The sequence below is a fragment of the Leucoraja erinacea genome, chromosome 19, assembly GCF_028641065.1.
Source record: "Leucoraja erinacea ecotype New England chromosome 19, Leri_hhj_1, whole genome shotgun sequence".
Lineage (NCBI taxonomy): Eukaryota > Metazoa > Chordata > Chondrichthyes > Rajiformes > Rajidae > Leucoraja > Leucoraja erinaceus.
Genome location: NC_073395.1, coordinates 1,149,388 through 1,172,074, shown reverse-complemented (window position 1 = coordinate 1,172,074; position 22,687 = coordinate 1,149,388). Strand labels below are relative to the sequence as shown.

The following is a 22,687-nucleotide window of genomic DNA, read 5'->3' as shown; positions in this document are numbered from 1 at the left end:
CAGTGCAGGTGAGACCGGGACAGTGGGCAGTGCAGGTAAGGCCGGTACAATGCAGGTGAGGCCGGGACAGTGCAGGTGAGGCCAGGACAGTGCAGTGCAGGTGAGGCCGGGACAGTGGGCAGTGCAGGTGAGGCTGGGATAGTGGGCAGTGCAGGTGAGACCGGGACAGTGGGCAGTGCAAGTGAGGCCGGGACAGTGGGCAGTGCAGGTGAGGCTGGGGGACAGAGGGCAGTGCAGGTGAGGCCGGGACAGTGGGCAGTGCAGGTGAGGCCGGGACAGAGGGCAGTGCAGGTGAGGCCAGGACAGTGGGACAGTGGGCAGTGCAGGTGAGGCCGGGACAGTGGGCAGTGCAGGTGAGGCCGGGACAGTGGGCAGTGCAGGTGAGGCCAGGACAGAACAGGTGAGGTGGGGACAGTCAGAACCCCTGCCATCCTGGGCCGGTCAGTGCCTGAGGGTCTAAGCAGCTGTCAGCCTCCATCCAGTAGGGAGGGGTGGGAGCGCAGTATGGGTAGGTAGATAATGGGTAGGTAGATAACGTTTGGTAAATAATGGTCTTTGCTTTGGAGTGTGAGACCCAGTGTTAAGTCTGAAGAAGGGTCTCGACCTGAAACGTCACCCATTCCTTCTCTCCAGAGATGCTGCCTGTCCCGCTGAGTTACTCCAGCTTTTTGTGTCTATCTTTGGCCCTCAGTGTCTGGTGTCCTCTAATGTCAAGACAGTAAACATAACTAACATGCTGAAAAGATGCACAATGCTAGAGTAATTCAGGGGGTCAGGTAGCATCTCTGGTGAATATGTGTAGGTGACTTTTTGGGTCTGGACCCTTTTTTAGCCTGATGTGTTGGGTTACTCCAGCATTTTGTGTCTTTTTTTGTAAACCAGTATCTGCAGTTCCTGGGTAGACACAAAATGTTGGAGTAACTCAGCGGGACTACAGCAGCATCTCTGGAGAGAAGGAATGGGTGATGTTTCGGGTTGAGACACTTCTTCAGACAGATCATTCTACAGTTCCTGTCTACTGAGTAATATGATGGGCTGTTGAATGTTCTGCTTATGTTTTTCTATCAATATGCCAAGAACATAGAACAGTACAGCAAAAGAACAAGTCCTTGAGGTCACAATGTCCATGCTGAAAATGATGAGAAGGTGACCTAAACTCTGCCTGCACGTGATCCATATCCCTCCCTAAATGTGCTCCACACATCTAAACTTTGCCTCTCATCTTAAATCTATGCCGTCTAGTCTTTGGTAGTTCCACTGCCCTTAAAAGTTCTGAACTGTGTAGCTTAACTACGCCTCTGTTGTGATGCAAATTAAAATTTCTCATTTACTTAAACTTTATTTAAGCTTTAAGCAACTCATTTCTGTAATACACATCTTCAAAGCGCCTGGAAATTATCGCTGATTCTGCTGGCCTTGCCGGCCCGAGGCCCCGCACATGCGCACGCTTCAGACTCTAAATTTTTTTAATACTTTCATCAAGTCTCCCCTCGGTTTCTGACGCTCCAGAGAAAACAATCAAAGCTTGTCCAACTTCATCTCATTGAGTATTAGAAATAACAAAATAATTGAACATTTCACTTCTAACTACAATTCACTGTATTTTCTGGAGGACTGATTTACAATGCCTTTGAATCCAGAAGCAAAGGGTTACGCTATGATTTGGCATTAATTTGCAATAAGACATTAATCTCCGTTGAATCAGTTTAGTTTATTGTCACGTGTACCGATGTACAGTGAAAAGCTTTTGCATGCTATCCAGTCAGTGGAAAGACAATACATGATTACAATCAGGCCATTTACAGTGTATAGATACATGGTAAGGAAATAACGTTTAGTGCAAGGTAAAGCTAGCAAAGTCCGAAAAGGATAGTACGAGGGTCACCAATGAGATCGATAGTGGTCCAAGGCTGCTCTCTGGTTGTGGTGGGATGACTCGGTTGCCTGTTAACAGCTGGGAAGAAACTGTCTCTGAATATGGAGGTGTGCGTTTTCACACTTCTATATCTTTTGCCTGATGGGAGAGGGGGGAAGAGGGAGCGGCCTGGGTGTGACCCGTCCTTGATTATGCTGTTGGCCTTGCCGAGGAAGCGAGAGGAATAAATGGAGTCAATAAAAGGGAGGTTAGTTTGTGTGATGGTCTGGGCTGTGTCCACAATTCGCTGCAATTTCTTGCAGTCTTGGATGGAGCAGTTCCCAAACCAAACTGTGATGCATCCTGATAGACTGCTTTCTACGGTGCACCTGTAGAAGTTGGTGAAAGTTGTGGTGGACTTGCCAAACTTCCTAAGCCTTCTAAGGAAGTAGAAGTCTTAAGTTCTAAAGAACTGGAGTCTGAAGAAGTGTCTTGATCCGAAACGTTACCTATTCTTTTTCTCCAGAGATATTGCCTGATCCGCTGAGTTACTCTAGCTTTTTGTGTCTGCCTTAGGTATATAAACACAGTGTTCAGTAGATACCATAATAAACAATAGGAAGTATTTCAGTAAATTTTAAAAATCAATATGGTGCAAAAACAAAGTCCATAATCCCTAGGTACGCAAAAATGCTGGAGAAACTCAGTGGGTGCAGCAGCATCTATGGAGCGAAGGAGATAGGCTATGTTTCGGGGCGAAACCCTTCATCAGACTCATAATCCCTAGTGCAATCAAGGCAGTTTGTAGTTGCTGTTACTCAGTTTGCCTGTACCATTTCCTTTGGCGGTTTGCCCATAGAGCAACCACCCACTGTGTGAAAAATATCCTCCATGATTGAATGGCGGAGTAGACTTGATGGGTCAAATGACCTAATTCTGCTCCTAGAACTTTTCCCATCTCCCCTTGTAAATTAAGCCCACTATTCCAGGTAACATCCTGGTGAATCTCTTCTGCACCATTTCTTATGCTACCACATCCTCCTTGGTGTGACAACCTGAACTCCGAGCCTGACCAACGCTTTGTACAGCTGCAACATAATATCCCTACTCTTATACTCAGTGTGTCGGCCGATGGAGGCAAGCATGTCAAATGCCCTTTTCACTGCCCTGTGTTGTCATTTTTAGGGAGCTCTGAACTTGCACTCTGAGGTCCCTCTGTATATTAACACTGAATGAAGTATTCAATGCGTTGGTAGTTGTGGGAATGAATGGTTGGAGTTGTGATGGAACATCCATTAATGATCTCTTTCGTCTTGGATGATGTTGGGGCTGCAGTTCTCTGGGCAAGTAGGTAGTATTTCACATTCTTTATAGATGTTAGTTGGTATCTGCAGGATGCCCAATGTCTGTATGATGATGATGATGATTGTGATGATACTTGTACCGAGCTCGAGGCTCTGACCTGACCTCATCCGCAGTGGCGCTGATTCTACCCTGGAGATCCACACCACCGCTGGGACTTTAACCACTAGCTCTGCACCGGCTTCTTCATAGGCTGCGGCGCACTGTGCAGCAAGTCCTCCTCTGTCGTTCGACTGCGGCAGTTGAGTTGGACCTGCTCGCTGAGATTGTCCCGGCCCTGCAGCTCAATGGGAATATAGACTATTTTCTAAATGGGGAGAAAATCCAGAAATCAGAGGTGCAAAGGGACTTGGAAGTGCTGGTGAAGGAATCCCAAAAAGTCAATTACAAGTTGAATGGATGTGGGGAGGATGTTTCCAATAGTGGGAGAGTGTAGAACTAGAGGTCATAGGCTCAGAATTAAAGGGTGTTCTTTTAGGAAGAAGTTGAGGAGAATTTTTTTTAGTCAAAGGGTGGTGAATCTGTGGAATTCTTTGCCACAGAAGGCTGTAGGTGCCAAGTCCAGACAATGATGCAACCAGTCAATATGCTCTCTACTGTACACCTGTAGAAGTTCAAGAGAATCCTCTTTGACATACTGAATCTCCGTATTCTTCTCAGGAAGTAGAGGCGCTGATGTGCTTTCCTTATAATTGCATCAGTGTTCTGGGTCCAGGAAAGATCTTCGGAAATATGCACGCCCAGGAATTTGAAGTTTTTGACTCCCTCCACCATTGATATAAACATGATTTGGGGTCCTCATCCTTCCACTTCCAAAGTCCACAATCAGTTCCTTGGTTTTACTGATATTGAGAGCCAGGTTGTTGTGCTGGCACCATTTGGTCAATCGGTCGATCTCACAACGGTGGTGTCGTCACTGAACTTCCTCCAGCTTTGAGCGGAAGTCCCTTTTGGTTTTTTTTTATGGCCTTGTCATGGTCATATCTGGACTTCTTATAGACCTCTGCGTCACCAGACCGGAATGCCAGGGATCTGGTCTTCAGAAGAATGTGGATAGACAATAGGTGCAGGAGTAGGCCATATGGCCCTTCAAGCCAGCACCGCCATTCAATGTGATAGAAACATAAAAAATAGGTGCTGGAGGAGGCCATTCGGCCCTTCGAGCCAGCACTGCTATTCATTGTGATCATGGCTGATCATCCCAAATTAGTACCCCGTTCCTGCCTTCTCCCCATATCCCCTGACTCCGCTATCTTCAAGAGCCCTATCTAGCTCTGTCTTGAAAGTTTCCTGAGAACCGGCCTCCACTGCCTTCTGAGGCAGAGAATTCCACAGACTCACAACTCTCTGGGTGAAAAGAACCTCCTGATTCATCCAAGGCTCCTGGTTAGGAAACACTTGGAAGGTTTTTGTAGGAACACAGTCCTCCACACATTTCCTTATGAAGTTTGTAACAGCTGTGGCAAATTCATCAGGTCTGTTGCCGAGTCCTTAAACATTGCCAAGTGGACGTGGAGAGGATGTTTCCATTAGTGGGAGAGTCTAGAACCAGAGGTCACAGCCTCAGAATTAAAGGTTGTTCCTTTAAGAAGGAGATAAGGAGGAATTTCTTTAGTCAGAGGGTGGTGATTCTGTGGAATTTGTTGCCACAGTAGGTTGTGGAGACCAAGTAAATGGATATTTTTAAGGCAGAGGTAGATAGATTCTTGATTTGTATGGGTGTCGGGGGTAATGGAGAGAAGGCATGAGAATTGGGGTTGAGAGGGAAAGATAGATCAGCCATGATTGAATGGTGGAGTAGACTTGATGGGCTGAATGGCCAAATTCTGCTCCTATCCTTTCTGACTTTATGAGTGTCACGGCTCGCTGCTTGCTGGGTTTGTGTGATGTGGTTTTTACGTGCTGCGTGTTCTTTGAGTAGATGGGAAAGTGGTTGAACATTGTGCGGTCATCAGTGGGATCTCCTCACATCTCAATTTATGATGGGGGGGGGAGGTTCATTGATGAAGCAACTTAAGTTGTGTAGAATGGGCTGGTGATTTTAATTTGTGAACAGATAGGATGAATAAGAAGGACCCCTCGCCATTGCTGCACCCAGTGCTTTGTAGTAGAGGCATCAAGAAAAACTCCAGCGATTATCCTGGAGGCATTCCTGGTAAAACATTCAGTACTATGGAATTTCTCAATTATTATAATTGAGGTGTAGATTTTCTTCTTGTTTCCTCTCATGAGCTGTTTACTTGTTCATATTTCTGTTCTAATGTTTGGATTAGTGCATTTAAAAAAAGAGCATAACCAGAATTTCTTTTTGGAAACATTTAGAAAATTCAATATAACTTTTTAATGGTTTAATTAGCTCTGATTATCCTTGTGGGTTGATTAATTTGATAGTGGATGAAACCAAACAGTCGAGTACTTGTTCAAGTTAAATAAATTTCAGTGCCACAATCATTTCAAAACAAATGAAACATTGTCAATGAGGCATGGGGGATTGAACATTTTAATTAATATTTTTAGCTGGCATCGCTTATAAGAAAAAAAAGTTTATGATACTGTAATAAACCAAATCAATTTGACCATTGCCACTGTGAAATAAGGCCAAAATCTTTGAGTACATTAGAGAAATGCATTGTCATGTCTTTACAAAACACAATGCCTTCTCGTAGTTTGTTTAGTTTAGATATACAGCACGGACACAGGCTCTTCGGCCCACCGAGTCCGTGCCAACTAGCGATCCCCGCACACTAACACTATCCTACACACACTAGGGATAATTTGAGCTTATACCAAGCTAATTAACCTACAAACCTGTACGTCTTTAGAGTGTGGGAGGAAACCGGAGCACCTGTACTGCTACGCCACCATTTAGTTTTTTATGGCATTATTGTAAATATTATTGTAAACGTGATGTTTTGATTACTGTAGGTGCAAGGTGAAGGATGGACGATGATGAATTCGGAGGATTTGAGGTACGTGTTAAAATATGCAGTTCTATATTGAACCTTTTTCTTTGGTTCGGCATTGGGAGTGTACCTTTAATAATGGGTGGTACATTGTGGTAGAGTACTGTGGTTTGGTTTTGGAATTGTGTTTTAAATTCAATTCGGACAGATGGGAATAAAAATCTCAACTAGCTTAAGGCCATGAAGATTTAAATATGATTTTGGCAGTCTGACTGCAGTTCTCAGAAGAAACTGGTACACAGAATTGCTTTCACATTTGCTAGAAAGGACCTCTTTGGCTGTATCCAGGTCCAGGTGAATGGTAATTTCTTAGGGAGTGCTTATAAAGGGAAACAATTTTTTTTTTTATCATGTTCCTTATATGTAAGAATGTTCCTGATACTATATGATGTGCTTCTTAGCTGGTCTTGATGTGAACTACTTTTCTTTGCTTATCAAAGGACCCTGGGGAATGAAAACCATTTCACTTTTATTAAATGCTGTTGGCATTAGTGTGCAACAGTTCAAAAAGAGCACTGTTAAAATCCTTCTTCCTCTGATACAATGACATCATTACAATCCCATTCTCTTGTGTCTTGTTCTGGAATCTTTTGTTTCTTGTTTGCAAATATTAACTACCAGGTTAAATCTCAAGTTTTTAGACAATTTTAGTGTGGCTCATACATAATTGTAATTAGCTGAAAATGCCCAAATTTAATTTCTAGAGAGAAGAACCCTTCATTCGTTTAGATTTGTCTGGATTCTAAACTTGGTTTCAAGGAGAAAAGGAGAATATGCCAAAATATACAGCATATTTACAAGAAAAGTAGCTTTTTCATCAACCCCTCATGTGCATTGTAGAGGCCCTTGTTGGAACTTGGACTTGGAACAGAGCTTTTCACAGAGCTTGCTGAAACAGTACCAGCACCTGGCCAATCAGGTTCAACTTTCTGGCATTCACTGTGCATTTAATTTATTTACTGAAAGTTAAAACAAGACTGATGGCTTTTGTGAGCATGAATAAATTGTTCTTGAGTTTTATCCTAGAGTCCATAGTCTCCTTGTATAGTTGTACCTTGCATTTGAATAATATGCTCAGATTAAACTTTATCATTTACTATTGGAATGTAAAATAAATAAATCTAGTCGATGGAAACATTAGCTTTTCAGAAGTGCTTCATGGACTGGGGACTTTGCAGATGTTTCTTCTTTTCCTCTCCATTCTAAGAAGCTGGTTAATTGTCAAGGCCAACTCAGTTTACACCTATTAACAATGTACAGACCACAGACTAACTGTAGTCTTACTGGCTTTCATGGCTCAATGCAACATTTCGCAATTAAACTACCAGGTACTATTTCTATTCTGCACGGCCTCAAGCTTTGAATATATGTGTTAAAAATAGTGTGGCATGAAAATGTAACCATTAAAGTGCAAGACTAAAGTACCTCTCAGTGCTTTTTGCATTGTTGAATGTTCATTTCTTGGGATACTAAGATCTGTTCTGAGAAGCTGCTTGGAGGTTGGGTTGGAAGCTATGCTTTCTCTTGCAGTTGGAAGGGCAGAAGGTTTGTTTCATAATGACTAATGAGCAACTCTGTTCAAGGATGAAACATCCCATCAAGATACGACTTCAGAACATTTCTATGCCCAACACTATTCAGATGGACATTTTTATAAAATAGGTTCCAAGTCGGCCCCAAGCTTGCTTCAACCAACACTTTCTCATCTTTCATTTGGATTTGCCTTTTTATTCTTCACAAATTCTGATGACTATTCATTCTTTTATTAAATATATTTAGGAAATAAGTTAGTACTGCCAAATTAAACTCTGCTTTTTTAAACAAAATAAATGCTCAGGCAGCAGAGAACTTTGAAGATGGTGAAACGGGAACACAGTCAGTCTCCCCAGCCATTCCTTGGGCAGCATTTACTGCAGGTAAATAAAACCTATTGATCCATTAACTCTGATTTGGAAATCTGTTTCAAATAGAATGTGAATTTCTTTCTTTCTTGGAAAATGGGAAGCTGAGTAACTTTCTTGTAAAAATATATATGAAATGTGAAAGAGGGGTTCATTAGATTTAAAGTGGGCAATCTGTCAGATGTATGTAATTAGTGTTAAAATATAGCTTATGTTATCTTATAGAACAATATAGCACTGGAACAGGCAGTTTTGGCCCACAATGTCTGTGTCGAACATGATGCCAAGTTAAACTAATCTCCTTTGCCAACACGTGATCCATGTTCCCTCATTCCCTGCATATCCATTTCTGTATCTAAAAGTCTCTTAAACACCACTATCGTATCTGCCTCCACTACCACCATTGGCAACATGATCTAGGCACCCATCGCCTCACATGTTCCTTTTAAACTTCCTCCCTCTGACCTTAAAGCTATGGCCTCACGTCTTAGACATTTTCCCCCTCTGAAAAAGGTTATGTCTGCCTACCCTATCTATGCCTCTCCTAATTTTATATACTTTACCAAGTCTCCTCAATGTTAGATGCTGCAGTGCAAAATAATCCCAAGTGTGTCCAACCTCCACATGTAGCTAATACCCTCCAATCCAGGTAAATCTCGCTGCACCGTCTCCAAAGGCTCCACATCCTTCCCCCAGTAACCGACTTCACTTAATTCTCCAAATGCGGCCTAACAATAGACAATAGGTGCAGGAGTAGGCCATTCGGCCCTTCGAGCCAGCGCCGCCATTCAATGTGATCATGGCTGATAATCTCCAATCAGTACCCCGTTCCTGCCTTCTCCCCATATCCTCTGACTCCGCTACCTTTAAGAGCCCTATCTAGCTCTCTCTTGAAAGTATCCAGAGAACTGGCCTCCACCGTCCTCCGAGGCAGAGAATTCCACAGATTCACCACTCTCTGTGAGGAAAAAGTGTTTCCTCGTCTCTGTTCTGAATGGCTGACCCCTTATTCGTAAACTGTGACCCTGGTTCTGGACTCCGCCAACATCGGGAACATGTTTCCTGCCTCTAGCATGTCCAAACCCTTAACAATCTTATATATTTCAATAAGATCCCCTCTCAACCTTCTAAACTCCAGAGTGTACATGCCCAGCTGCTCCATTCTCTCCGCATATGACAGTCCCACCATCCCGGGAATTAACCTTGTAAACCTACGCTGCATTCCCTCAATAGCAAGAATGTCCTCCCTCAAATTAGGGGACCAAAACTGCACACAATACTCCAGGTGTGGTCTCACTAGGGCTCTGTACAACTGCAGAAGGACCTATTTGCTCCTATACTTGACTCCACTTGTTATAAAGGCCAACATGCCATTCGCTTTCTTCATTGCCTGCTGTACCTGCATGCTTACTTTCATAGACTAATGAACAAGTCACACTGCCACCCAGCTTTGTGTCATCTGCAAATTTGCTAATGTTACTTTGAATCCCTTCATCCAAATCATTGATGTATATTGTAAATAGCTGCGGTCCCAGCACCGAGCCTTGCGGTACACCACTAGTCACTGCCTGCCATTCTGAAAGGGACCCGTTAATCCCTACTCTTTGTTTGCCAACCAATTTTCGATCCATGTCAGCACTCTACTCCCAATACCATGTGCCCTAATTTTCCCACTAATCTCCTATGTGGGACCTTATCAAATGCTTTCTGAAAGTCCAGGTACACTACATCCACTGACTCTCCCTTGTCCATTTTCCTAGATACATCCTCAAAAAATTCCATAAGATTAGTCGAGCATGATTTCCCTTTCGTAAATCCATGCTGACTCGGACCGATCCTGTTACTGCTAACCTAAGTTTTATAAAGCTGCATTGTAACTTCCTGCCTCTTAAACTCAATGTTCCAACCATTCAAGGCAAACAAACCATATGCCTTATTTTCCACTCTATTTACTTGTGCTGCCACATTCAGGGAGAAATGCACTTGGACCCCAAGATCCCTCTGTACATCAATGCTGTTGAGGGTCTGACTATTATCTGTATATTCCTTTCTTACATTCAACCTCCCAAAGTGCAACACATTACTCCTTGCTCGGATTAAACTCCATCTGCAATTTCAGTGAAACAACTGCACTAGATGTTCCTAGTCTTACTACTCAAGATAAAAATCATATTGTTCATGGTTCTGTGCAGTTATGCATGCATATGTCTATTTGCTCACATTTCCTTGTTTACATGTTGATAAGTGGGGAATGTTTCTGTTTTTTTTTAAATTGATTGCTAGGTGCCTGCTACTAGTTTTAATCTATTTTGCACATGGGAATCGCGAACTACAGTTTGTATGTATAGATGTGGACACTTTTACCGCTATCAAATTAACCCATTTCTCAGGATTAAAAGTGAAGAATTAAAAAAATGTTTAGAAATTGCCAAAATACGTTATGTAAATGTGAATGTTACTTGGCGTGCCTAGATAAATCACTATGCTAATTAAGGTATCGAACTGTTTAATTGATCTACTAACTGAGAATGACAGTTTAAGTAAGTCCTCGGAAAGATGTTGTCAAGCGGGAAAGGGTACAGAGAAAATTTGCGAGGATTTGCCAGGACTAGAGGGTCTGAGTTATGGGGAGAGGTTAAGTAGGCTGGGACTCTATTCCTTGGAGAGCAGGAGGATGAGGGGGTAATCTTGTAGAGATGTATAAAATCATGAGAGGAATAGATCGGGTAGATGCACAGAGTCTCTTACCCAGAGTAGGTGATTAGACGACCTGAGGACATAGGTTTAAGGCGAAGGGGAAAAGATTTAATCGGAATCCGTGGGGTAACATTTTCACACAAAGGGTGGTTGGTGTATGGAACAAGCTGCCAGAGGAGGTAGTTGAGGCAGGAACTATCCCAATGATTAAGAAACAGTTAGACAAGTACATGGATAGGACAGGTTTGGGAGGGATATGGACCAAATGCATACAGGTTGGACTAGTGTAGCTGGGTCATGTTGGCCGGTGTGGGTATGTTGGACTGAAGGGCCTGTTTCCACACTGTATCGCTCTATGAATAAGAAGGTTCGCAGATATGAGTTCAAGGGTTCGTTTGTGTGATGAAGTATGGATTAGTTTGGCTATATTTAATACTGGTGTCAATGTTGAAATTAATGTTTAATGTTAAAGCAAAGCCAATCTAGTTATCCGCCTCAAGAAGCATGGCATGGGTCAAAATTAAATTAATGAAGAATATTGCAATGAATGTTGTTGATACTGTGGGCTGAAACAGTTATTATTGGAACAATTTCAGATATTACTGAGTGAATACTTATTTTCAGCATGAGCAATTTTATGCTGACTTTGTATCATTTGAAAATACAGGTATCAAGCAAACTTGGCATTGGATTTTTTTTGTAAGTAATGATATATTCCAAAAGTTAACTTGTACAAACAGTGAACAGGATATTTTGATCAAGTATCAGCAATATTGAATTCCAATGAAAAATGCTCCAGGGTTGCATGTGCTTAGTTTAGATTTATGTAATATGTAGATCTTTAGGAGTTGATTTGATTTACTCACGGGGGGAAAAGGAACATGAATTTTGAATGGAGATATTGAAGAGTTGAATTCTGGAGTTGTCACCTGTGTAGGTTTGTGGCTTGACTGCGATTTGAGATGTTATGCAGGGAAGCATAATTAAATAAAGCTGGAAAGAGTGCAGAGAAGATTTACGAGGATGTTGCCGGGACTCAAGGGCCTGAGCTATTGCGAAAGGTTAGGCAGGCAAGAATTTATTCCTTGGAGCGCACGAGCCTGCGGAGTGATCTTATAGAAGTGTATAAAATCATGAGAGGAATAGATACGGCAAATGCACCAAGTCTTATGCATCAAGAACTAAAGGGCTGAGGTTTAAGGTGAGAGGGGCAAGAGTTAATAGGAACCTGAGGGGCAGCTTTTTCACTGAATGGATGTTGGACATATAGAGTAGGCTGCCAGAGGAGGTAGTTGAGGCAGGAATTACAACAGCATTTAAAACACATTTGGACAAGAACATGGAGAGGAAAGGTTTAGAAGGATATGGGCCAAATGTGTGCGAATGGCACTAGCCTAAATGTGGCATCTTGTTCAGCACTGATGAATTGGGCCACAGGACCTATTCCTGTGGTGTATGATTCCAGGTCTAAATGTATTCCTATAATATTGGTCTGTTGGTTTTTATTTAGCAACGTGAGTTTATTGATTACATAAGAGCATGCTGTGAATGAGCTTGTTGGATTTCACTTCATTCCGTGATCCAGGACCCACAGTCTTCCACATACTTTTGGATGAGATTTTCTCGATAAGCCATTGCAATTAAAGGACGTGCGAAACTCTATTTATTTGCTGCTGTTTAGTAGTTGTAGTTTTGTAGTAGTTTTAATGTTGTAACAATATATGTTTTTATCTCTCTTTCTTTTATATTATTTCAGTATTCTTCCTCCATTGATGTAAATCCTCATATATCCTTACAATTGATAATCCATTCTTAAATAGATTTCAGACATGGTAACAAGTAAAGTTTTGCACTCTTGCCTGAAACAGTCTTTCCATGTTAAATGTTCCTTGGAGATCATAGCTTTAACCCATAGTGTAATGTATGTTGAATGAATATAAACAAATCAGTTGGATCATGTGTTAGCTGTAGTTGAAATAACAGTTAGGAGTTCCAGGGTGAGGAAAGTGTGACCAGTAACCTTTCATGATCTTTTATTCGCTCCACATTGAGATCTGGGTTGTGGCATCAAACCCAGTTTCCCAGGGTTCATATTCTTCATAACTGCTCCTGGACGTAGTTCTGTGGTATATCCATCACAAGATAGCAGGCAGAAAATAGGGAAATTTACAATCACCTTCCTGAAAGTAAACCTGTGGAAAGCAACTAGGACCTGCGAGGACCAGCTGGCAGGAGTATTCTTTAACCTCTCTCTACTCCAGTCTAAGGTTCCTATCTGCTTTAAAAAGACCACCATCATCATAGTGTCAAGGAAAAGCAAGGTAGCATTCCTTAATGACTTCCGTCTGGTAGCTCTGTCATCCACCAGCGTGACATCAATCTGAAGAAGGGACCTAAACCAAAATGTTACCTGTCCAATCCCTCCACAGATGCTGCCTGATCTACTGAGTTCCTCCAGCACTTTTTGTTTTTTCAAGATTTTAGCATTTGCAGTTCCTTGTGTTCCAACTTCTGTACTCCTGACTAATGAAGGCCATCGTGCCAGAAGCAGCCTTCATCGTGCTAAATACCTGCAAGGAGGCTTTCAGGGAACTATGTACTTGTACTCCAAAATCCCTCAGCTGTCCAACACTTCCCAGGGCCCCACTGTTCATTTTGAACACTAAACTAATGGCCCATAGCATATTGATTTCAGCCAAAAGCATTGTATTCATTGCTTGTGTTATTGTGTTCTATGGATAAATGCCATTTATATGCAGGAAATTGATATTAGAACACTTTTATCATTTTATTGTCATCCAGGTAAATTGCCATACTGCTCAACTAATATGTTTGTCACACAGTGGCTCTTTGATTGGTACATGAACTTCATAGGTGGAATACACATTCTGATAGTCAAATAGTTCAAGGAATTTTGTAATATTCATATTAAAGCATCAAACATTTACTTATATAAAATATACAAATACTTCAGCACAGAGATATTATAGAATTGCTTATTCCGTTACTTTAAAACAAATTTCCACAAAGATGCAATGATGAGAAAATAGTTTTCTGGAGAGGGTTTTCTGTTCAGTTTATAGGTTACCAAGTGGGCAGTTTTATTTGAGTAACTGATCATTGTTAATTGAAGTAAAACATGTAAATTGAATACTGGTTAGGCTCGGAAAGTGCGAGGAGAAACAATTGCTGAGTTTTACTTACCTATTTGACATTACAATTTTGCATTTCCAGCAACTGTAATATTGCATTGAGGTTTTGTCTGAGTTTATTTATAATAATAATAATAATAATAATAATTTATTGATCCCTCAGAGAAATTCAGAATTCAAAGCAAAATAGTTGATGTTACAGCTGCAGATACAGTAACTGATTTTCTTTGGTTGCAAGATCAACTCCATAGTCCTAATGATGTCAAGGGAAGTAGATGCAGGAACTGTCGGGGAAAATTGATAATAGAATAGCAATTCATATTTTTTGCTATCCTTCTTGCAGGCATCAGTTTCCGTGTTCTTCACAGAAAAAGAAACTATGCCAGTCCAGTCATAGTATATGATAGGGCTATCCGGTAGCCTGCTCAGGAGTGTGCTCTCTCTCTCCTGCTTTGTGCTAGAGATCATCACCTAATATCACACATATGGGTGATCACATATAGTATAAAAATATCTCACAATGTCCTATTGTGGCAGCAGTATAAATATGCTTCTAAACAAACGATACAAATATGTTGTGCAAAGTACCTGCTCCTTCCCAACCCACTCTAGATAAGGAGTGTAAAAACTCAGCTTGGCTCAGATGGTGGTAGACGTTAGACTTTGGAGATGCAGCGCAGAAACTGGCCCTTCGGCCCATCGAGTCCTCGCTGACCAGTGATTACCCCGTACACCAGCACCATCCCACACACTGGGGACAATTTACAATTTTATCAAAGCTAATTAACCTATAAACCTGTATGTCTTTGGAGTGTGGGAGGAAACTGGAGCACCCGGTCACAGGGAGAACGTACAAACTCCGTACAGGCAGCACCCGTAGTGAGGATCGAACCCGGGTCTCTGGTGCTGTAAGGGCAGCATCTGTAGCATTGTGCCGCCCCTTGTACTTGTGCCTAGAGTTAGAACACTTTGTTTCTATCCCCTCTCCAATGCAGAAATACTTCATCTTGACTGATACATCAGTGAAATATTGACTGTAAGAAGCTCTGTTTGAATTTGAAACATTAAACCAAAATCCAATGTGCTGGTTCAGTTGGAAATAAATAATTTGATGGTGCTATTTTAAAAAGAGCAGGGACAACTGGTATTATAGCCAACCTTCATTCAACAAATGCTACCGACTATTTCGCCGTCATTGGAGTTGATGGAACAGCAGTGTGTGCTTTGGGGTATCCCAAGGGGATGTGAGGTGCTAGTTCTTTCGTGTATCAAATTTTTTTTCTAGATTTTCTTGTCCCTTGCAGTCAATTTAGAATGAGGATCATGGAATAACACACTCTGATCCTATTTCACTACTTCTCTTGAGACTTACTCGAGGAGAGGTCTTGGCTAAGGATTGAGGCTGTTGGCTTCAATTTAAGAACTGGATTTGAAACAGCTGCCTGGAATATTCATTTTGCTGTGCATTAAAAACTCCCATTGTTGTATGTGTATGAAATATGTGTGTGAATTTGACTCTTCAGTCAGCATGCCAGCTTCTGTACATGGATTTGATATATCCGTGCTCATTATCCTTCCTGCGTATAAAGTATTCCCTTTCCCTTTGAACCGCATTGTTTGTTTTCACTGTTTGAATGTGCAGTAAGATAATCTACCCCGTGTAAGTTAGATTGTTGCAAAGCAACCCTCTGGATCATGACCCCAGCAGTGAACATCAGTCCGTACTGACTCTCTGGGCAAGAGAACTCCCAGACACTGACCTAATTTCCTCTTGACAATCTTGGCTATCAATGCTGCTCCCTGATCTCATTAAAAGCTTGATATTCAACAGCTTAGATGTCATCTTCCACCCTACTTGCATTTTCACGTGACCTATGTATGATTCTTCCCTTTCTCAACTTCCTCAGGGGAGCAGTTAATGATCAATTATAGGCTTTCAGACTTCCCCAGCTCTCATGATTGTATCTCCCTGTATCTCTAACTCTGTCAGATCTGATGATAGTCTCAGCACTAGTGTTTCCGAGATGTTTTCATTCTACCTTAACTCTGGTTATCCCTTTCAATATACCTTCTTTCACTGTCGTTTCTCTTGCCCAGAACTTGCTGAGCTTGTCCTTGTCATCAGCTTCTGATTCCCCGCATTGACTGTGGGCATCATCTATTAAATTAGATGAGTTACATATGTTCTACTTTCTGTCATCACCAGACACATCCCTTCCCATTTCAAAAATGATGCTCTTGTTCATCCTTCCACCTTCTCCCTTGGTCAATGCACTTTCTAGTGAAACTACAGTGCTTGCACTTTTATCTCTTTCCTCTCACCATCCAGGAACCCATCCCTCTTTCCAGATAAGGTGTATGTAACTTGTACCTCATTCAATTTAAAATACTGCTTAGGAATGAGTGGTGGTGTTCTAAGTGGATGTGATTAACTGTGAGCTGTGTATTAAAACAGATGAGGTGTAGAGGTTCTGCTTTAATTCTCTCTCATACCCACTCTGGCCACTCACACTGTTTCATTGAAGCCCAATGTAAGCTTGAGCAACAGTCTCTCATCTTCCGATTTGGCACGTTCCACAACCTCAGGACTTGACATTGGATTCAGCAGTTTTGGATAACCAACCTTTCCAGTTTGTATCAGAACTGGCAAACAGTTCCTTTACAAACTGGAAAGGAACTGTATCAGAACTGGCAAACAGTTCCTTTCTCCACAGATTCTGGCTGACCTGATTTTTACAGCTTGCGGCAAATTTGATGCAGAAACAGTACCTTCAAAACTTTGTTTCTCCAAGGTGTATTTCTTTTTCTTCCATTTTCATTTGTCATTTCCTCTTCACACGTCCAATTAGATCAGCTGTGATAAGCAAGTCTTGGCACCGACATATCTTGTGTCATACAGTCTCTCTTAATTTCAACCCCATCACATATGTTCCCTTTGTTCTCTTCACATCTTTCCCCCATTCTGTAATTTTAATAGATTCGTAGAGAATTCATGGAGTCATACAGCACAGAAACAGGCCCTTCGGCCCAACTCCTCCACGCTAACCAAGATGTCCCATCTAAGCTAGTCCCATTTGTCCACGTTTGGCCCATATCCCTTTAAACCTTTCCGATCCATGTACCTATCCCAGTGTATTTTGAATGCTGTTTTAGTACCTACCTCAACTACCTCTGGCAGCTTGTTCCAAATATCCACCACCCTGTGAGGGAAAAAGTTGCCCATCAGGTTTCTATTAAATTTTACCCCTAGATTCCCTGGACTGTGCATTCACCCAATCTATTGTATATACCTCTGTATGATCAGCCCTCAGCTCACTGCATTCCAAGGGATAAAGTCCTAAGCCTGCCCAACGTCTCCCTATAACTCAGAATCCTGGCTGCATAATCATTAATCTTCTCTGCACTTTTTTCAGCTTATATAATAATACATAAATAATTTATTACTTTTCCCAAATCTGATGGAAGTCATCAACCTGGAATGCTGACTTTTTATTTAAATCTCCATAGGAATTGCTTGAACTATTTTTCAGTTTTTTATTTAGGCATGTTAGATTGTTATGCTTAGTATTTTCACATTTGTAGTAACTTGAAATATGGAACAAAAGTCCTATTTCTTGCTAATTTCCACCATGTAGATTTAACTGTAATTAGCGGAGATTTTCAAGTGGGCCTCTGATTCTGTACATTTTGAGAAACAGGTGACTGAATTATCAGTCAATTTTGAAGTTTATGGACATAGAAAAGACGTGGTAGTGTTCCATGTTGTCCTCTGTGGAGCCCTTGGCTAATGTTAGAATCTTTAGTTAACATCCATCAGCAGGCTCACTGTTGCCTGGAACAAACTAAAATCTACCTTGGAGAAGGACATGAAGACTGGGGAATTTAAAAGGTGAACAGTGATATCCTGTAACATTTTTTCATTATGAAAGAGGAGTTGTTGGCTCTGTGGAGGCACATGAAGAAGGATAAATCCCTCGGGTCTATCCATATATACCCTCAAATATTGTGGGAAACAAGGAAGAACTTGAACAGAAGAGTCAGGAAGTCATGGTGCAGCTTTATAGCTTAGTTCTATTGGCACTTGTACTGAGGTACAGTGCAAAGCTTTTGTTTGTGTGGTATCCAGTCAATAAAAAGATTATACATGATTACAATCAAGCCGTCCCCAGTGTACAGATAAAGAAAAAGGATTTTGGTTAGCCCGCATTTGGAGCATTGCATGCAGTTTTGGCTGCCCCAATACAGGCTTTGGAAAGAGTGTAGAGGAGGTTTAGCAGAATGATGCCTAGATTAGGGGATATTAGCTAATGGGAGCAGTTGGGCAGACTTGGATTGTTTTCACTGGAACGCTGGAAGTTGCGAGGAGACCTGATAGAAATATATAATGTTAGAGGCATAGATACGGAGGACAGACAGACAGAACCTTATTCCCAGAATGGAAAAATCAAATACTACAGGGCATAACTTTAATGTAAGAAGGACAAAGTTTAAAGGTGATGTGGGTGGCAAGTTTTTTTTACACAAACGGTGGTGGGTACCTGGAACATGCTGCCGGCGTGGTTATGGTGGTAGATGTGAGTGTGGCATTTAAGAGATTTTGGATAGGCACATGGATTTATATTGTATTGTATATCTTTATTGTCATTTTTCCTGAGTACTCACATACCCAGAGGAAACAAAAAAACGTTGCTCAACCAGTGTCCATTCAGTGTGCAGTAAAAAATAAATAGAAATAAAAATACATATATCATGAACAAATTAACACTCTACTAAACATCAACAGGCGTTCCGATCACCATCGGCACGACAGTGGCTCTGCTGCAGTGTGTCCAGGTTGGTGGTTGGTGCGCGATACTTTGGCAGGGGGCAAAGTCCGTTTATCAGTCTTATAGCCTGCGGGAAGAAGCTGAGGAGCATCCTGCTGGTTTTGCAGCTAATGCTCCTGTACCTCTTCCCAGATGGCAGGATGGAGAATATGTGATGCGATGGGTGGTAGGGGTCTTTGATGATGGAGATGGCTCTGCAGGGAATGGAGAAATATATATCATGTGCAGGCAGCTTAGAGTTGATCTTGGCATCATGCATGGCACAGACATTGTGGGCCGAAGGACCTGTTCTTGTCCAGTGCTAAATTGAACGAACCCTGGCAGAAATGTTTGTATCTTCCATAGCTCTGGGTGAGGTAGCAAAAGCAGGGAGTGGCATTATCGACATGGACGAGTTGAGGCAAAGGGCCTATTTCTGCTGTAATTATTATGGCTCTAAGAAATAGCATGAAAAAGATTGTCTGTTTTACAACTGTTAGTATTTAGAAGATAGGTTAGAGAGAATGAGTGTGACCTTTTTTGCATCAAAAATATCACCCAAGTATTAAACACAAATGTAGCTGTTGCAATGCTTTGGTGCCTTACATCATGCCTGGACAGATGAACCATTCCAAGAAATCATTAGGAAAGGATGAAATGTTAATTTTCATCACTCTATTTGATATATTGCTTGCCCACTGGGATATGATGTAATGGACTTGTTATCAAGTTACATTTTGACACTGGAGCAAATCTTTTAAATTGGAACTTCAATAAAATCTACTCAATGCTTCAAATATGTACAGACAAGGTTATGCTGCCTGTAGCCGCATATGTGTGAAATATCAGATGCCAATGTGCTTAGCGATTTTAGTAGCATTCATTAGGTTATTTTATTTTAATTTATCTGAGGCTTTACAATGTCACTGGATATATTTTTGTCTTAGGGCCAGGAGTGGAGTTGGGCCAAAGAAATCCTCCAGAAATCCTCATCAACCAGACAACACAATCATCTGGAAAGAACACTTCAGAACCTGCCCTCTTTCCAGATATTGAGCCTAACTCCGATTTGAGAATTGAGTCAATGGAAAACGCCACAGCAGAACAAATTTCATCACCAGAAAAGGTAGAGTGTTTAAACTACTACTGAATATATGACTAAATATATAACTTCTCAATTATAATTTTTTTCTCAGTTTCTGGATCTCATGGCATATTCGTTCAGTCCCAGACTGAAGAAGGGTTCCGTCCCGAAACGTCGCCTATTCCTTTTCTCCAAGATGCTGTCTGACCTGCTGAGTTACTCCAGATGTTGTGTCTGTCTTTGGCATATTAATTCCTGGATTTCATGTAGTTCATCATTTACTAGGAATTATATATATTTGATCTTTTGATGAATTTCTTACTGTGGCATTTGAACGGGAGTGACTGGGCAGATGATGTTTCCTCTACCTGATGAGGCTGGAACTTGGAGGGGGGGGGTTGGTCATCTGAGAGTGAGGGGAGACGTTTCTTTATACAGTTGAGAACCTAGGGAATTCTTTGAGGACTCTGGAATATTAAATCGTTCAGTGATATTCAAGTGGCAGATTGAAAGACTGAGTAGGATAGAGGGATACATGGCATCCTCTTTTTCTCATGTCATCAATTTGCGCCAATGTTTGTTTTTAGATTATCACTGCATTGTAAAATGCAGTGCATCTGTACTGTACACTGACAATGACAATTAAATTGAATCTGAATCTAAAAGAAAATGTAGGGCTTCAAGGTAGTGAGTACTGAGTACATATGTTTAAACATACCACCTAGAACAGTGCATTCAGTCCACTATGTCCATGCTGAATGTGATGTCAAGATAAACAATCTCATCTGCCGGCTCATGAACCGTATCCCTCTTTTCCCTGCTTATCCACGTGACTGTCCAAAATACACTACAATACTTGGTAGTGCGTTCCAGGCACCCACCACCCTCTGTGTGTAAAAGAAAAATAAATTTGCCCCACACACCACCTTTAAACCTTGCCCCTTTCCTTTAAACATCTGCCTTCTAGACTTTGACATTCTCTCATTATTTTATATACCTATCAGATCTCACCTCAACGTCTGGCTTCTACCAGAGGAAATACTCCAAGTTTGTCCAATCTCTTCTGATAGCTACTCTCGCACCTACTTTCTATGGTTCTATGTCTATGTTTCTATGTTTCCTTTAAACATCTGCCTTCTAGACTTTGACATTCTTCTCTCATTATTTTATATATCTATCAGATCTCACCTCAACGTCTGGCTTCTACCAGAGGAAATACTCCAAGTTTGTCCAATCTCTTGTGATAGCTAATACTTACTTATCCAGGCAGCATTCTGGTAAACCTCTCCTGTACCATCCCCAAAGCCTCCACATCTCCTTGTAATGGGTAGTCCAGAACTGTATACAATACTACATGATTATTCTAGAGGCATTTATTTAAACTAAAAGTGTAAGTGGTAACACCATTTCAGCATTTGTCAGTGAATTAAAAAAAAAATTAAATTATTACTAGTTGGTTTATATTTTAAGTTGACTATTACAATAGTTTTTAAACTTGTATCGCAGGTTCAGCCAACGTCTCAACCACCACTTGATACTGTTGAGGCATCAGCAAATTTGCAGAAAAAGGATCCTCGACAATCTACAGATAATCTTGCAGAACACACAGTGCCCATAGAAACACATAAAATTGAAGTTAATTCAAAAGAAACACTGGAAAATATGGAGCAAAAGCTTTCAGCTGCTGAGAATGAAAAGCTTGAAATGAAAAAGGTACTTTAATGTGCATTGTGTGTTTTTAAAGTGATTGGCACAGTTTATTTGCAATATTTCCATTGCTAAATAGATTTTGTTTTACACAGGGAATATGTCTGACCTTTCATTGACTTGTTATGTGTTCCAAAGATTTCATGCAGGATATATAAACGGAAATATAGAAAATAGGTGCAGGAGGAGGCCATTTGGCTCCATCGAGCCTGCACTGCCATTCATTGTGATCATGGCTGATTATCCACAATCAGTAATCCGTGCCTGCCTTCTCCCCAAATCCCTTGATTCCGCTAGCCCCTAGAGCTCTATCTAACTATCTTTTAAATTCATCCAGTGAATTTGCCTCCACTGCCTTTTGTGGCAGAGAATTCCACAAATTCACCACTCTGGGTGAAAACGTTTTTTCTCATCTCAGTTTTAAATGGCCTCCTCTTTATTCTTTGACTGTGGCTCCTGGTTCTGGACTCCCCCTACATTGGGAACATTTTTCCTGTATCTAGCTTGTCCAGTCCTTGTATAATTCTATATGTTTCTATAAGATAACCTCTCATCCTCTAAATTCCAGTGAATACAAGCCCAGTCTTTCCAATCTTTCCTCATATGACAGTCCCGCCATCCCAGGGATTAACCTCATGAACCTACGCTGCACTACCTCAATAGCAAGACTATCCTTCCTCAAATTAGGAGACCAAAACTGCACACAATACTCCAGATGTGGCCTTACCAGGGCCCTGTACAACTGCAGAAGGGCCTCTTTACTCCTATACTCAAATCCTCTCCTTATGAAGGCCAGCATGCCATTAGCCTATCTTGTGTAGCCTGTGCTATTATGTGCAAATAACATGTGCATGTTAATGATATGGTATATATTCATTACTTTTCCCACATTCAATCACAAATTATATTCTTGTATTTTAATCAGAAGTTTTATCAGTGTGAATCTGAATATCACTACCTTTTTAGGGTTGGCTGCTGCAGGCGTGGTGTTTATCTACACAAATGTAATTATTTTGTGATCGGACTATTAATTAAGATTGGACACTATCCAAATTCCTTGACTGGCTGCAAAATGAAGTGATTTAGTTTTGTTTTGTTTATTGTCATGTGTCCGGAGGTGCAGTGAAAAACTTTTGTTGCGTGCTATCCAATCAGCAGAAA

The 22,687-nt window shown here is 41.2% G+C and overlaps 1 protein-coding gene across 6 annotated transcripts in view; it reads left to right on the top strand.

Annotated features, from left to right (window-relative positions):
- The window catches only part of LOC129706058 (coiled-coil domain-containing protein 91-like), a 97,139-nt gene that overhangs the window by 8,379 nt on the left and 66,073 nt on the right, over positions 1–22,687 (top strand). For 4 of the 6 annotated variants that reach the window (XM_055650023.1, XM_055650026.1, XM_055650025.1 and 1 more), the window contains exons 2-5: positions 6,143–6,186; positions 8,018–8,096; positions 19,683–19,861; positions 21,326–21,532. In XM_055650023.1, coding sequence (XP_055505998.1) covers positions 6,157–6,186; positions 8,018–8,096; positions 19,683–19,861; positions 21,326–21,532 — 495 coding nt within the window. In that variant the 5' untranslated portion in view covers positions 6,143–6,156. Of the gene's footprint in view, positions 1–3,099; positions 3,203–6,142; positions 6,187–8,017; positions 8,097–19,682; positions 19,862–21,325; positions 21,533–22,687 lie in introns of those variants that run through there. The other 2 variants (XM_055650024.1, XM_055650028.1) reach the window with 2 other exon arrangements.